Below are 10,875 nucleotides of genomic sequence, written 5' to 3'. Positions count from 1 at the left end.
CGTGATTAGCACCCTGCGATGACATGCCTCGACACGCGGCCAAAGAACAAGCCACCGCCCTTTCCTGCCAAACGCACAGCAACAATTGAGAGCAGGTATACATAACCAGACACGCTTCATGTCCGCTCTCCGTCAGTCACCCACTTATACCCACTGCGCCCTTAGCTCTGGTGCGCACGGTCGCAGCGCTCCTAAGCCCCGCCATCCTCGTCGCTGCCCGACTCCTCCATCCTCCAATGGCTCCCGGCCTACTCAAGCTCAAGACCAGACTCGCCACCGCGGCGGCAATCGCCGAGGGCCTGCTGTGCGCCCAAGCGGCAACCCTGCCCGTCAAGCGCCAGGCAGCGGTCACTGCGCTCTCCACCGCACAGATCACCGCCTTCCGCCCGTACACCCACTACGCCAGCACGGCGTACTGCTCGCCGGCGTCGACCCTCGCGTGGAACTGCGGAGTGAACTGCGAGGCGAATCCGTCCTTCGAGTCAATCGCCTCCGGGGGTGATGGCGACGTCACCCAGTTCTGTACGGCGGTTGTGTTCGCTTGCCCTCTGATTGCGCTGCTGACGTTCGGCGATGCCGCGACCCAGGGTTCGTCGGGTTCGATCCCACGCTGCAAGAGGTGATTGTCGCACACCAGGGCACGGACACGAGCGAGATGTCAGGTCGATTTAGTCGTTCTGACACCGCGCTGAGCTCACCGTGACACCCACATGTAGTCTGCCTCTCCTGGAAGATGCGGACATCGTCTTCGAGAAGCTCGATCCGACGCTCTTTCCCGGGGTCAGCAAGAGCATCGAGGTGCACAGCGGCTTCGCGGGCTCCCAGTCTAGGTGAGCACCTGCGAAGTCCGCGCCCGAACCGCACCGATGACGACGGTGCTCTGCCCACAGGTCAGCTCCTGGGGTCCTCGCGGCCGTCCAGACCGCACTAGCGAAGTTCAACGCAACCAAAGTGACCGTGACCGGGCATTCGCTAGGCAAGTCCATCGTATCCCTTTCGTGTTACGCGCATTCATTCTAATCCTCAAAATTGTGGACCTGCATCGAGCAGGCGCAGCCATCGGCCTCCTCGACTCGGTCTTCCTCCCTCTCCACCTCCCAAGCACCGTCACCACCCGTTTCGTCGGGTACGGCCTGCCGCGCGTCGGCAACGAGGCCTTCGCCAACTACGTCGACGCCCACTCTCAGAAGGTCTCCGTGACGCACATCAACAACGAGGAGGACATCGTCCCGATCCTGCCCGGACGCTTCCTCGGATACCACCACCCATCCGGCGAGATCCACATCCAAGACTCTGGCGAGTGGCTGGCGTGCCCCGGTATGCCTCGCTTAGTTCTCGTCACTGCCCCATTGGATCGAGGACGCTAACGAGTAGTTCTGGTGAACAGGCCAGGACAACACGGATGTCAGATGTATTGTCGGGGACGTGCCGAATATCTTCGAAGGCGACGAGTCGGACCACGATGGGCCCTATGATGGGGTCGAAATGGGTTGCTAATGCTTCTCGTCATGTTATGGCCAGTGGATGATCCCCTCTGAACTGGCAAGCCGTATCTCCCCATCCTGTATTGCCGAATCGCAAGGAGTCACCGCGTGGAATAAAAAGCGCTGAATTCCCCTCCCCTCCCTTCTCTGCAGTGGAGCTTCTGCTGCGAGAATGTGGCCCCGAGAATGCTCCTTATCTCGCCGATAGCAAGGCAGAGCTGTTTCCGAGCTGGGCGTTCTCAGCACATCTTATGCGGTAAGCAGTGTCCAATAACGAGACAAATTTTGGCCGATCTAATCGTTGACTGTCTGACGGGAAGAACGAGCCGCACAGACCCCGCACGAGGTATTTTGCCCATAACGCGGACCATGCGCTGTCGGAGCTGAATGCTTCTTTCACTGAATCACCAAATCTTCAGGGCATATGCACGGAAGTCGTCCACCTCGTGTCAACAGTTAATGCCAAGATAAGATCTGAGGCGACGTGTATACACCGTTCGCTGCGACAATCAGTACTACGCACATACCCCTACCCTCCTACCGCTCAACGTATCAACTTCGTTAGTCCCGGAGCAATGCCCTCACAATATCAGCTTGCGATGCGTGCACCAAAGCATTATACGCGCGATATCCCACCCGTCCTTCTAATCCTCGGAGGCGACATCGTCTAAGTAGGGTGCCGAACGTCGTGTAGCCCTGATTAGTCCATACTGGCCGCTGGAGCTCGTGGTGATGGTGAGCAAGTTTGAGTCGGGTCGTACACGGCATGAGGACAGGTAAGTACGAACGGGCCGGTTCACCTAGCTCGTTATGTAAGCGATAGACATTCTACCGTTTGTGCCAGCTGCAGTGAAGCGGCACTGAAGCCCCCGGGGATCAGTGACCCCCAACGGTATCCTCGCCGAGGGTACTGCAACTCAGGAGTCCGTCCAATACCGCCTACGCCCTACTTTGCTGTGGAACCCACCAATCGCCTTCCGCCAGCACCGGACACAAGATAGTCCCCGCAGAGCCCAGGCCCATCCGAGTATGCGCAACAGTAGCAAATTGGCCAGCTGTACACGTTAACGCAATCCCCCGGCACTGAACCGTACAGTAGTATGTGCTTCTAATCTGAATATGTTTTCAACAGTATTCTACTTGTGCTGATACTACATAGGTATCAGATGGTAGATGAGCCCCGATACTCACTTGTTCGGCAAGCAACCCTGTCGTAAGTGTTCCTATACCTGTCGTTATTCACCCTTCGCTTGACCCGGTTTGACCGTGGGATCGTGTCTCTTTGAGAAAGTGCATTCGTCATCGGCAATGCTCACTTGCTCACCCGATAGACCCTCCTGCAATCTCTGTCTGTCTGCAAATCCCGGCTGTCGTGGCGATACTGAGGCCTATCCAATAGACAATCCTATCATGGTTCATCAGTGTGTCACGCCTTCCTGACCGGAAGGTGATGATATACAGAACTCGATCCATAGACCCTGCACACTCCTCACGTCTTGCGGGTACTACAGCCGATCAGTGCATCGTTGTTCGCACCCCGGCGACTAGACTCCTAATGACATTCCTCGACACGCGGCCTCAGAACAAGTCATCCGCGCCTTTCCGCCGGATCCGCAGTAACAATCGGGAGGGGATAGGATTGAGAAGCTATAAAGCCGGACACGCTTCAGTATACTCTCCCTCGGTCGTCCAGCTTGTATACTCGTCGAGCTCTTAGCTCTGGTGCGCACGGTCGTAGCACCTCTGAGCCTCGCCATCCTGCTTGCTGCGTAACGCTCTTCTTCTTCGTCCAATGGCTCTCTCCCTGAAGGCTAGCCTATCGACGGCGATCGTCGGCGGACTGTTGTGCGCACGAGCGGCGGCGGTTCCGACGACAGTCAAGCGTCAAGCGGCGATCACTGCACTCTCCACCGCGCAGATCGCTGCCTTCAGTCCGTATACGCACTATGCCGGCACGGCGTCCTGCTCGCCAGAGTCGACCCTCGCGTGGGACTGCGGGGCGACCTGCGAGGCGAATCCGTCTTTTGAGCCGGTTGCTTCTGGAGGCGATGGCGCCATTACCCAGTTCTGTAAGGCAGCTTTCTCCGTCTTCATCTGGTTGTGTTGGTGACACATAATGACTTGATATGATGCAGGGTTTGTGGGTTTTGATCCCACACTAGAAGAGGTGATCGTCGGACACCAAGGCACCGACGTCAGCAAAATGTTGGGTTGTTCGCCTTGCCTCGCCTTGCGCTGAGCTCACAGCGGAACCCAGTCTACCAATCCTGGAAGATCTGGACATCGTTTTGGAGAAGTTGGATCCAACCCTCTTTCCTGGCGCCAGCGAGAGCATCGAGGTACACAGCGGCTTTGCGGGCTCTCAGGATAGGTGGCTGTCTCCCAAGTTCCTGTGCAGACTCGGTCACTCATCTTTTTCCGATTCTGTTCACAGGTCAGCTCCTGGAGTCCTTGCCGCAGTTCAAACGGCTATAGCGAGATTCAACGCAACCAAGGTGACCGTGATTGGGCATTCACTAGGCGAGTCATCGGATCCCTCCCGCGTTGCACACAGGGCCCTAAGGAATGATTTTCGATTCGCATCGAGCAGGCGCGGCGATCGGCCTCCTCGACTCCGTTTTCCTTCCTCTCCACCTCCCAAGCACCGTCGCAACCCGTTTCGTCGGATACGGCCTGCCACGCGTCGGCAACGAGGCCTTCGCCAACTACGTCGATGCCCAGTATCAGAAGGTCTCCGTAACACATATGAACAACAGGGAGGATATCATCCCGATCCTTCCGGGCGCGCACTCGGATACCACCACCCGTCCGGCGAGATTCACATCCAAGACTCTGGCGAGTGGCTGGCATGCCCCGGTACGTCTCGCTCACCTCCCATCATTGCCCTGATTGAGGACGCTCACGGCCGATTCTGGAGAGTAGGTCAGGACAACACGGATGACAGGTGCATAGTAGGGGACGTGCCGAATATCTTCCTAGGCAACCTTACGGACCATGGCGGACCCTATGGTGGGATCGAGATGGGTTGCTGATGCTTTCCCTCACGCTCCAAACGATTGCCATCTCAACATCGTTGGTCCTAGAGTTACGTCCTCGCGATACTTGCTTGTGATGCACTATGGCGCCCGGGACTGTGCAAAACCCACAGGGGAAAACCGAGGAAATAGTGCGGTCCGGCCAAGGAAATGGAGCAGAAAACCGTGGGTGAACACCGGTTAATGGACGAGCAAAAAGCGCGTCAAGATGACGGCTTTCCACGGTCAATCTGGTGTGGTCTCAGACAGGCGAAAAACCTCGGTTAGACAGCGGGTTGGAAGGGTGGGATTTACATCTGTAAAACATGGGAATTTGCACGGTTTCCGGGTGCCGGATCCTCGCTTGCGCCAGCTGGATATCAATAGGGAATCACTTATGATGCAGTACAATAGTGTAGCTAAACACGCTGCAGATTGCAGTGTTACGGTCGCATTATGGCATGCTGAGTACATAGTACAGGTATGGATATCGATATAAACTATGCAAGCTCGAGACCCTCTGGTACTCTCAACGACCACGTCCTTTTGACCCTTGCCACTCCTGCAGTACATCCATGCCAACACTAAGGACACATATGGGAGTTTGGGTAGACGGAGTCAGATATTCGGGGAAGAGCAGCATATACTCACCGGGGAGGATGCAGATATTTGAGAAGAGTGACTTACCTCATCGATATCTTTGCCAGAATGGCCAAACAACATAGCTGGACTTACCTGAGAAACTCACAACTCTGAAGATTGCGACTCACCTCATGCCGACCATCCATCACTGGGCTCTGCCCGACGACTCTGGTACTGTAGGCACACCCCAGAAACGGTGATAAAGGTGACCAAGAAATGTAGACACGACAGTAGTCATGCACTCAGCGCACCCTAAGATAGTTCCATGAAAGTCAGATGTCACAAGCAACAGGAGAACGTCGATGCAGACGAGAGAGTGGTCAGAATCAGAGCGACTGGCATTTGGCGCCAACGTTTAGGGCCGGCACAGGCAGACTTGCTTGCGGACACCGAGAGCAACCGTGGAATAACCCCGTTCAGCTTGGCGTCTCAGGTGGTAAATTTCTACGGATGTAAAAAACACGTTGCCGCCGCAGATAACTGACGGGTGATATTCAACGGTGAGATCCCATTTCCACGGTGCGACCGTTGAACGCGCTTTTTGCCTTGTCGAACCGGGGGTTTTCCGGGGGCGCCAGGCCCATAGTGATGATGGCACAATGACAGGAACTGCTTGATATCTGATCCGTCCGTCCACCCCCAGCTGAGGAGACATCATCTGACCCACCGTCGCCTCGCGGTCACCCATCTACGCCTGTTCGCATGGCTCGCGTTTCCCTTCGGATGGCTCGCATGCTCGTTTTCGGCACTCTACATACTCTGGGAGACGCACGCCTCCTTCCGCCGCCCGAGTATGACTCTATCGTCATCAATGGTCCTCGTCGTCAATCGAGGCTTGGGCTTGGAGGCAGTCGCCGCGCGTCGCACGGCTACAGCGTCCAGACGTCCGTTACTCCGTTACTACTGCTACTAGCCTCTGCGCCTGTTTCATCGCCCTCGTTACAAGCGTTGGATGGACACGGGTGGTATCTTCTTGATAGCGGAGGATTCAATATGATACGAAAAATACTGGCCGATGGAGCAAAGCGTAGCCAATGCGCTCCCGGGTGCTCCCTCGCACACTATGGCGCAAGCGCCGCAGTAATCAAAATTTGACTTGAGCAGTCGATTGACGGACACTGTATTGTGAGATGCAGAGATCTGACGAGAGTATGCTATTAATGTGACGCAGAGCAGCCTCTGAAAGTACAATCGACGAGAGTGAACAACATCCGAGTAACAAAAGAGTCCTGTAAACTATAGGTCATGAGGACGCGCCAGCTGCAACAGCGATCACGGATGCTGAAATTGCCGCTGGTGCCTCCGGAATTGAGACATCAGACCCTGTGGCAGTGACAACTTGACGAGCAGCATAGGCTTCGTGGATACCGCCAGCTGCGAGGGTGGCAGTTCATTTACTGTTCCCCGACCCGTTTTGGCGTGAACCCTGGCTGCTGGACGGTCGCTCGCGGTAAGAGCTCCCCTGGGGTGCAGGAGCAGGAGCGATTGGCGCATACAGAGTTGTCTGGTACTGTGGCACCGCGGGTACCGTCAGCGGAGGAGGCCTGGGGGCGGACTCCTTCGGACCTGTGTACGGTCTTTGCCAACTAAGCCCCTTCTGCTGAGCATCGGTTCGCGCAGGCAGAGGTTGTGGAGGGTACTGCCTGCCGGCTGTTGGAGGAGGAGCGTACCCGTTATAGCCGGGATAGTGGGCGTATTGTGGGTAGGGCGGGCGAACCGTACTATTTGCGTGTGTGTATGGGTTATAGTGCGAATATGCAGACGAGCCGTATGATGATGATTGACCAGACGCAGATGTGTATGAAGGATGTATAGCAGCGTAAGGGTACGACCAGTGACCAGGTCCATAAGGATATGTCGCCGTTCGCGGCTGTGGGGGATAGTTGTAAACGGGCGCAGGAGGTTGTTGTGATGTAGAAGGCGCCACTGGAGGGGAAGCATGCGAGGAAGACGTCGACGCAACAGGTGCTGCGGACAGAGGTCGATGGGTGGAGGTGGCTCTGGATGTACTAGGGGTCGGTCTGATTACTGAAGGTGCAGCTAAGACAATATAACATATCAGCAATGAGTTTCCTGTAACAGCCTGCAAGTGAATGTCAAAACTTACGACTTGGTTTCGGAGAGAGATCGCTCGGCTTTTGTGCAACGATGTTGTCGGTGTTTCCTCCGACTAGTACGCTCTTCCAACTGAACTCCCTCTTGATGTCCTTGTCTGCGTCCCAGAGCACTTCCACGACCCTCCTGTCCTCGATGACCCGCAGCAGCTGCACCTCGAAAATCCCATTCGTGATGCGCAGCTTGATCAAGCTGCCTTCGGCGAGACTCATGACCCGGTCACGAATGCGTTTCTCATTCGCCTCCTTTTTCTTCAAGAGGGTGGCCTGTATTCCCTTCAGCCAGCAGCTCGATGTGAAATTGAGCGCAAAAACGCGTACTGGGTTGTGCTGGTGGCAGAGCAGCTCCACCTCCATCTTCCGGATGGTCTTGAGCACCTGTGGGGACGGTGTCTCTTCTCTTTGAGCTGACGGGCCGTCTTCTTTCCCTCCATCGTGAAAGGGTACGTGAGGGTCGACTTGCATCGGCTGGTCTCCGGCAGGAGTATGAGAAGGCTGCGGAACAACGGAAGCGTGGCCAGGATGCAATACGAGAACGCCAGGTCCAGGAGGCGGCGGAGGCGGGGTAGGCTGTCGTATGGGCGGTTGATTGTCTAGCAGGATGACTTCCTTCTCGACTTCCCTGAGCACCTCGTACACAATTCCGTTGGCGTGTCCATCTCGAGCGCAAGAAACGTGGAACGCTTTGGGGCATTTGGCACTGGTGCACTGAATCTTTGCGCCGTGCGCTCGATTCTTCAGCTTCGTGCATGCAGTGCATTTCTGTGGGAATGTGCATCAGTATTGTCGACCTAGGATGTCGTCGGACCCACACAGGCTGACACTCACTAGATTCCAGCGGTCCTTAGTGACGGCGTCTACTCCGAAGACTACCCTCTCCGTTCCTTGTCCAGTCTCATTTGACGGAACATTGCGCTCAATTTCGTCGACCCACGTCTCCGGTACGACCACGGCACACTCCTCATGGGCCATGCAGGGACCGAGTTTGGCGTCCGCATTATCCGCACTATACCACCAGGCCGGCGGATCGTGGACGCGGAGCAAGCCATGCTTGTTGCTCGACGCACAGAGGCAGCAAGGGAACTCTTGGTCCTTGGGTGGAGGAGGTGGGCCGACCTTCAGCATGACGCGCCGGATATGTTTGATGGATGGCATCGCAGACTGTGTGGACGACGAGGCAATGGGCTGTGAAGCAGTCACAGAGGTGGAATTGATCTTCCGTATCTTCGTCTTAGCAAGGGCGGCGTCGCCATCCGCCTTACGTTTGCGAGATGCTTTGATTTTTGCGTGCTTCGTCTCATTCGCGGTCTTGTCGAAGGCTGGTTCGATCTCCAGTTCAGATTTGCTAGACATCGCCTTGCCATTGCGATAGACTTGGATGTTCTCTGCTGCTCGGTCTTGCAGGAGTCTGTCAACGTCTATACGGACGCTGACAACGTGGTTCAATAACAACGCAAGGGCAGTGTAGTCAGCGACGACTCACCTGAAGTTGACGCAACCGCAGGCCTTGGCCTTTCTACCGAGATCGATCCAGCTTTCGAGTGCAAAGTTGACGCTCTCCGCGCAATTGAAGCCTAGGTTGAATCCAGCATGGTACCCACGGGGGAAGGTGATGACGAACTCCCCCGCATGCTGAACGAGGTAATTCGGGCGACAGAATGTCTTGGCGAGCTCGTTGGGGGAAGCAAGATACGACTTATGCCGTAGGAACTGGCTGCAGTTCTTGTCTGCGCCGGGGAACAAGCCTGAATTGCAGTATTAGAAAGCCGGAGATGTAGGCACGGAGTGACTCGCACGAACCTCTCATTGTTTGCTCAAGAGCATTCGCGCGAGCCTGAGGCATCGCATACCAGAACTTCGGCGCCCCGAAATGGATGTAGTTGATGCTGAACAGGTCCATGTCCTCGACGTGCCAAGCAAATGTCGCCCGCCACATGCCGAAGTACAGGTACGGTGTGTTGACACCAGGGAGACCTTTCGACGACGCCGGAAGGAGACGGGTGAGAGCGGAAGGCAAATGTGCGACATTCCAGGCTGTTGTCTCGTCGGTGAACAAGGAACCTGGGATGATTTGGGTGAGATTTGTCAATAAGCGCCGTTGAGCCACCGCCGATATCACTTACCCTGCATGTCAGCACCGTACCATGGAGCCTTGCCCCATCCACAGTTTCGCCAATACATTCTCTCAAGCTCCTTGCAGAAGTCGGTCGTATAGCTGGCTGCATCCGTGTTGGAAGGAAGCCATGCCGTACGGGGATCGAAGGAGTCGAGGAATTCACGGTCCTTGTCGGCACGGGCTGCCTGCTCGGCCTTCCTGACCTCGCGCGTCTGCGGCGCTCGTCTACCTTTGCCTCTTCCTCTTCCTCTCTTGGGCTTCAACTCCTCGACGTCTTCCGCCTCCTCGTCCTCCTCTCTCCGCTTGCCGGCATCACCAGTACCGTCCCCATCCTCTTCTTCCTCTTCCTCCTCAGCCAATGGATGCCTCGTCTTCGAGGAGATGGACGAACCTGGACCTGGCTGTACTGCGACGAGCGATTCGACAACGGCATCGTCGTGCTCGGATGGGGACAGAGTACGGTTGCTGTTAGGCGGCGAGACAAGAGCATGGGCAGGACGTTCGGGCTCGAGAGGAATCGACTCGTCTTCCTGCTCGCGCTTGACTTGCTCAGGTTCAGCAGTCTCCGACATCCTCGCATCCGCATCGTTATTCGCACCTGGACCTGTGCCTGCAGCCTTTCTCGTTCTCCTCGTCCGCTTTGCAGCTCCGTTGGTCGCGCGAGCACGTACGCCGACATCGTTCACGCCTGGCGCACGCAATTCCTCGTGCGCGCACAACTCCGCCCATTCCCGCACGCTCAGCGTCCGCCGCTTCTCAATGTTCTGCTGGTGAAATCGCCCACCCTGACCGATCATGTGCTGCTCGATAGGATTCTTTAGCGCGACATTGTGCAGTTGTGGAACGATCGAGGGCAGGCGTTCGGTCCTGCATAGACCGGTGGGGGTTGTTGAGTGGACGCGACATCATTTACCATAAAGAGGGACGCGAGACTAACCATTCCTTGGGAGGGATGATCTTCACAATACCGCTACGCATACCCCACGGCTCTACCCTGGTCATATAACCCTCAAAGTCCTGAAACTCGTCCATTGTCGGTCGGAAGACGGGAATGCCTTGCTGGGCGGTGGGATAGTCCGCGGGATCAAGCCAATCCCGTCCATCGGAGTTGGGAGACGGAGGGAGCTGAACAGTCTCGTTGCCATAGAAGTGATCTGGCTGAGCAGGGATGTAGGGCGTTGGAGAGCGAGTCCGGGCTCTAGAGGCGGACTGGCTGCTTGTCGACATGGATAGCAACCTCCTGGAGTCGCAATAAGCAAGTGAAAGATGGTGAAGGTGGTTGAAGAGCGTCAAGCAAGATGGTCGTTGAAACAATAATGATAATTGAGTCTTGCAAACGAGTTCCTTGTGCCGTCGCCCTTGTCGTGGAGGAGGGAGGGGAGGAGGGCTTGCCGGCTGGGTTCTGTCGGGAGCGACTCCAAGCCACCGACAGTGACCTCTGCGCCGGCGCCCCCCGCTGCCCCGCTTACGTGAGATACCTAAACGGGCACTGCCCTCACCAAGGT

General features: G+C 56.3%; 3 protein-coding genes across 3 annotated transcripts; 2 read left to right on the top strand and 1 right to left on the bottom strand.

The window, feature by feature from the left end:
• Positions 1-211: 211 nt before the first annotated feature.
• On the top strand, positions 212-1,617 carry DICSQDRAFT_111335 (lipase). Its single transcript, XM_007369499.1, has 6 exons — positions 212-522; positions 588-657; positions 717-830; positions 891-976; positions 1,051-1,317; positions 1,388-1,617. Exons 1-6 carry the CDS (start codon positions 237-239, stop codon positions 1,495-1,497), a joined length of 933 nt encoding a protein of 310 aa, XP_007369561.1. The 5' UTR covers positions 212-236; the 3' UTR covers positions 1,498-1,617.
• A 1,659-nt stretch (positions 1,618-3,276) lies between these two features.
• Positions 3,277-4,516, top strand: DICSQDRAFT_173682 (uncharacterized protein; the record flags this gene model as incomplete). Its single annotated transcript, XM_007369498.1, has 5 exons — positions 3,277-3,553; positions 3,620-3,689; positions 3,742-3,887; positions 4,075-4,340; positions 4,412-4,516. 5 exons carry the CDS (start codon positions 3,277-3,279, stop codon positions 4,514-4,516), a joined length of 864 nt encoding a protein of 287 aa, XP_007369560.1.
• A 1,761-nt stretch (positions 4,517-6,277) lies between these two features.
• On the bottom strand, positions 6,278-10,715 carry DICSQDRAFT_111328 (uncharacterized protein). The gene is made up of 8 exons (XM_007369497.1): positions 10,308-10,715; positions 9,378-10,237; positions 9,055-9,315; positions 8,738-8,999; positions 8,083-8,683; positions 7,576-8,016; positions 7,248-7,521; positions 6,278-7,180 (listed from the first exon to the last, which is right to left on the bottom strand). Exons 1-8 carry the CDS (start codon positions 10,595-10,597, stop codon positions 6,531-6,533), a joined length of 3,639 nt encoding a protein of 1,212 aa, XP_007369559.1. The 5' UTR covers positions 10,598-10,715; the 3' UTR covers positions 6,278-6,530.
• Positions 10,716-10,875: the final 160 nt, after the last annotated feature.

Source organism: Dichomitus squalens (assembly GCF_000275845.1).
Source record: "Dichomitus squalens LYAD-421 SS1 unplaced genomic scaffold DICSQscaffold_50, whole genome shotgun sequence".
Taxonomy (NCBI): Eukaryota; Fungi; Basidiomycota; class Agaricomycetes; order Polyporales; family Polyporaceae; genus Dichomitus; species Dichomitus squalens.
The sequence above is the reverse complement of the archived record's forward strand: the minus strand, read 5'-3'. Positions and strand labels throughout refer to the sequence as shown.

Coding starts and splice junctions, on each gene's coding strand:
- DICSQDRAFT_111335 (XM_007369499.1), top strand. CDS start 237: ATGGCTCCCGGCCTACTCAAGCTCAAGACCAGACTCGCCACCGCGGCG. Junction 658..716: donor GGCACGGACACGAGCGAGAT/GTCAGGTCGATT, acceptor ACCCACATGTAG/TCTGCCTCTCCTGGAAGATG. Junction 1,318..1,387: donor CGAGTGGCTGGCGTGCCCCG/GTATGCCTCGCT, acceptor TCTGGTGAACAG/GCCAGGACAACACGGATGTC.
- DICSQDRAFT_111328 (XM_007369497.1), bottom strand. CDS start 10,597: ATGTCGACAAGCAGCCAGTCCGCCTCTAGAGCCCGGACTCGCTCTCCA. Junction 10,238..10,307: donor ATCATCCCTCCCAAGGAATG/GTTAGTCTCGCG, acceptor CGGTCTATGCAG/GACCGAACGCCTGCCCTCGA. Junction 7,181..7,247: donor TCTCTCTCCGAAACCAAGTC/GTAAGTTTTGAC, acceptor ATATTGTCTTAG/CTGCACCTTCAGTAATCAGA.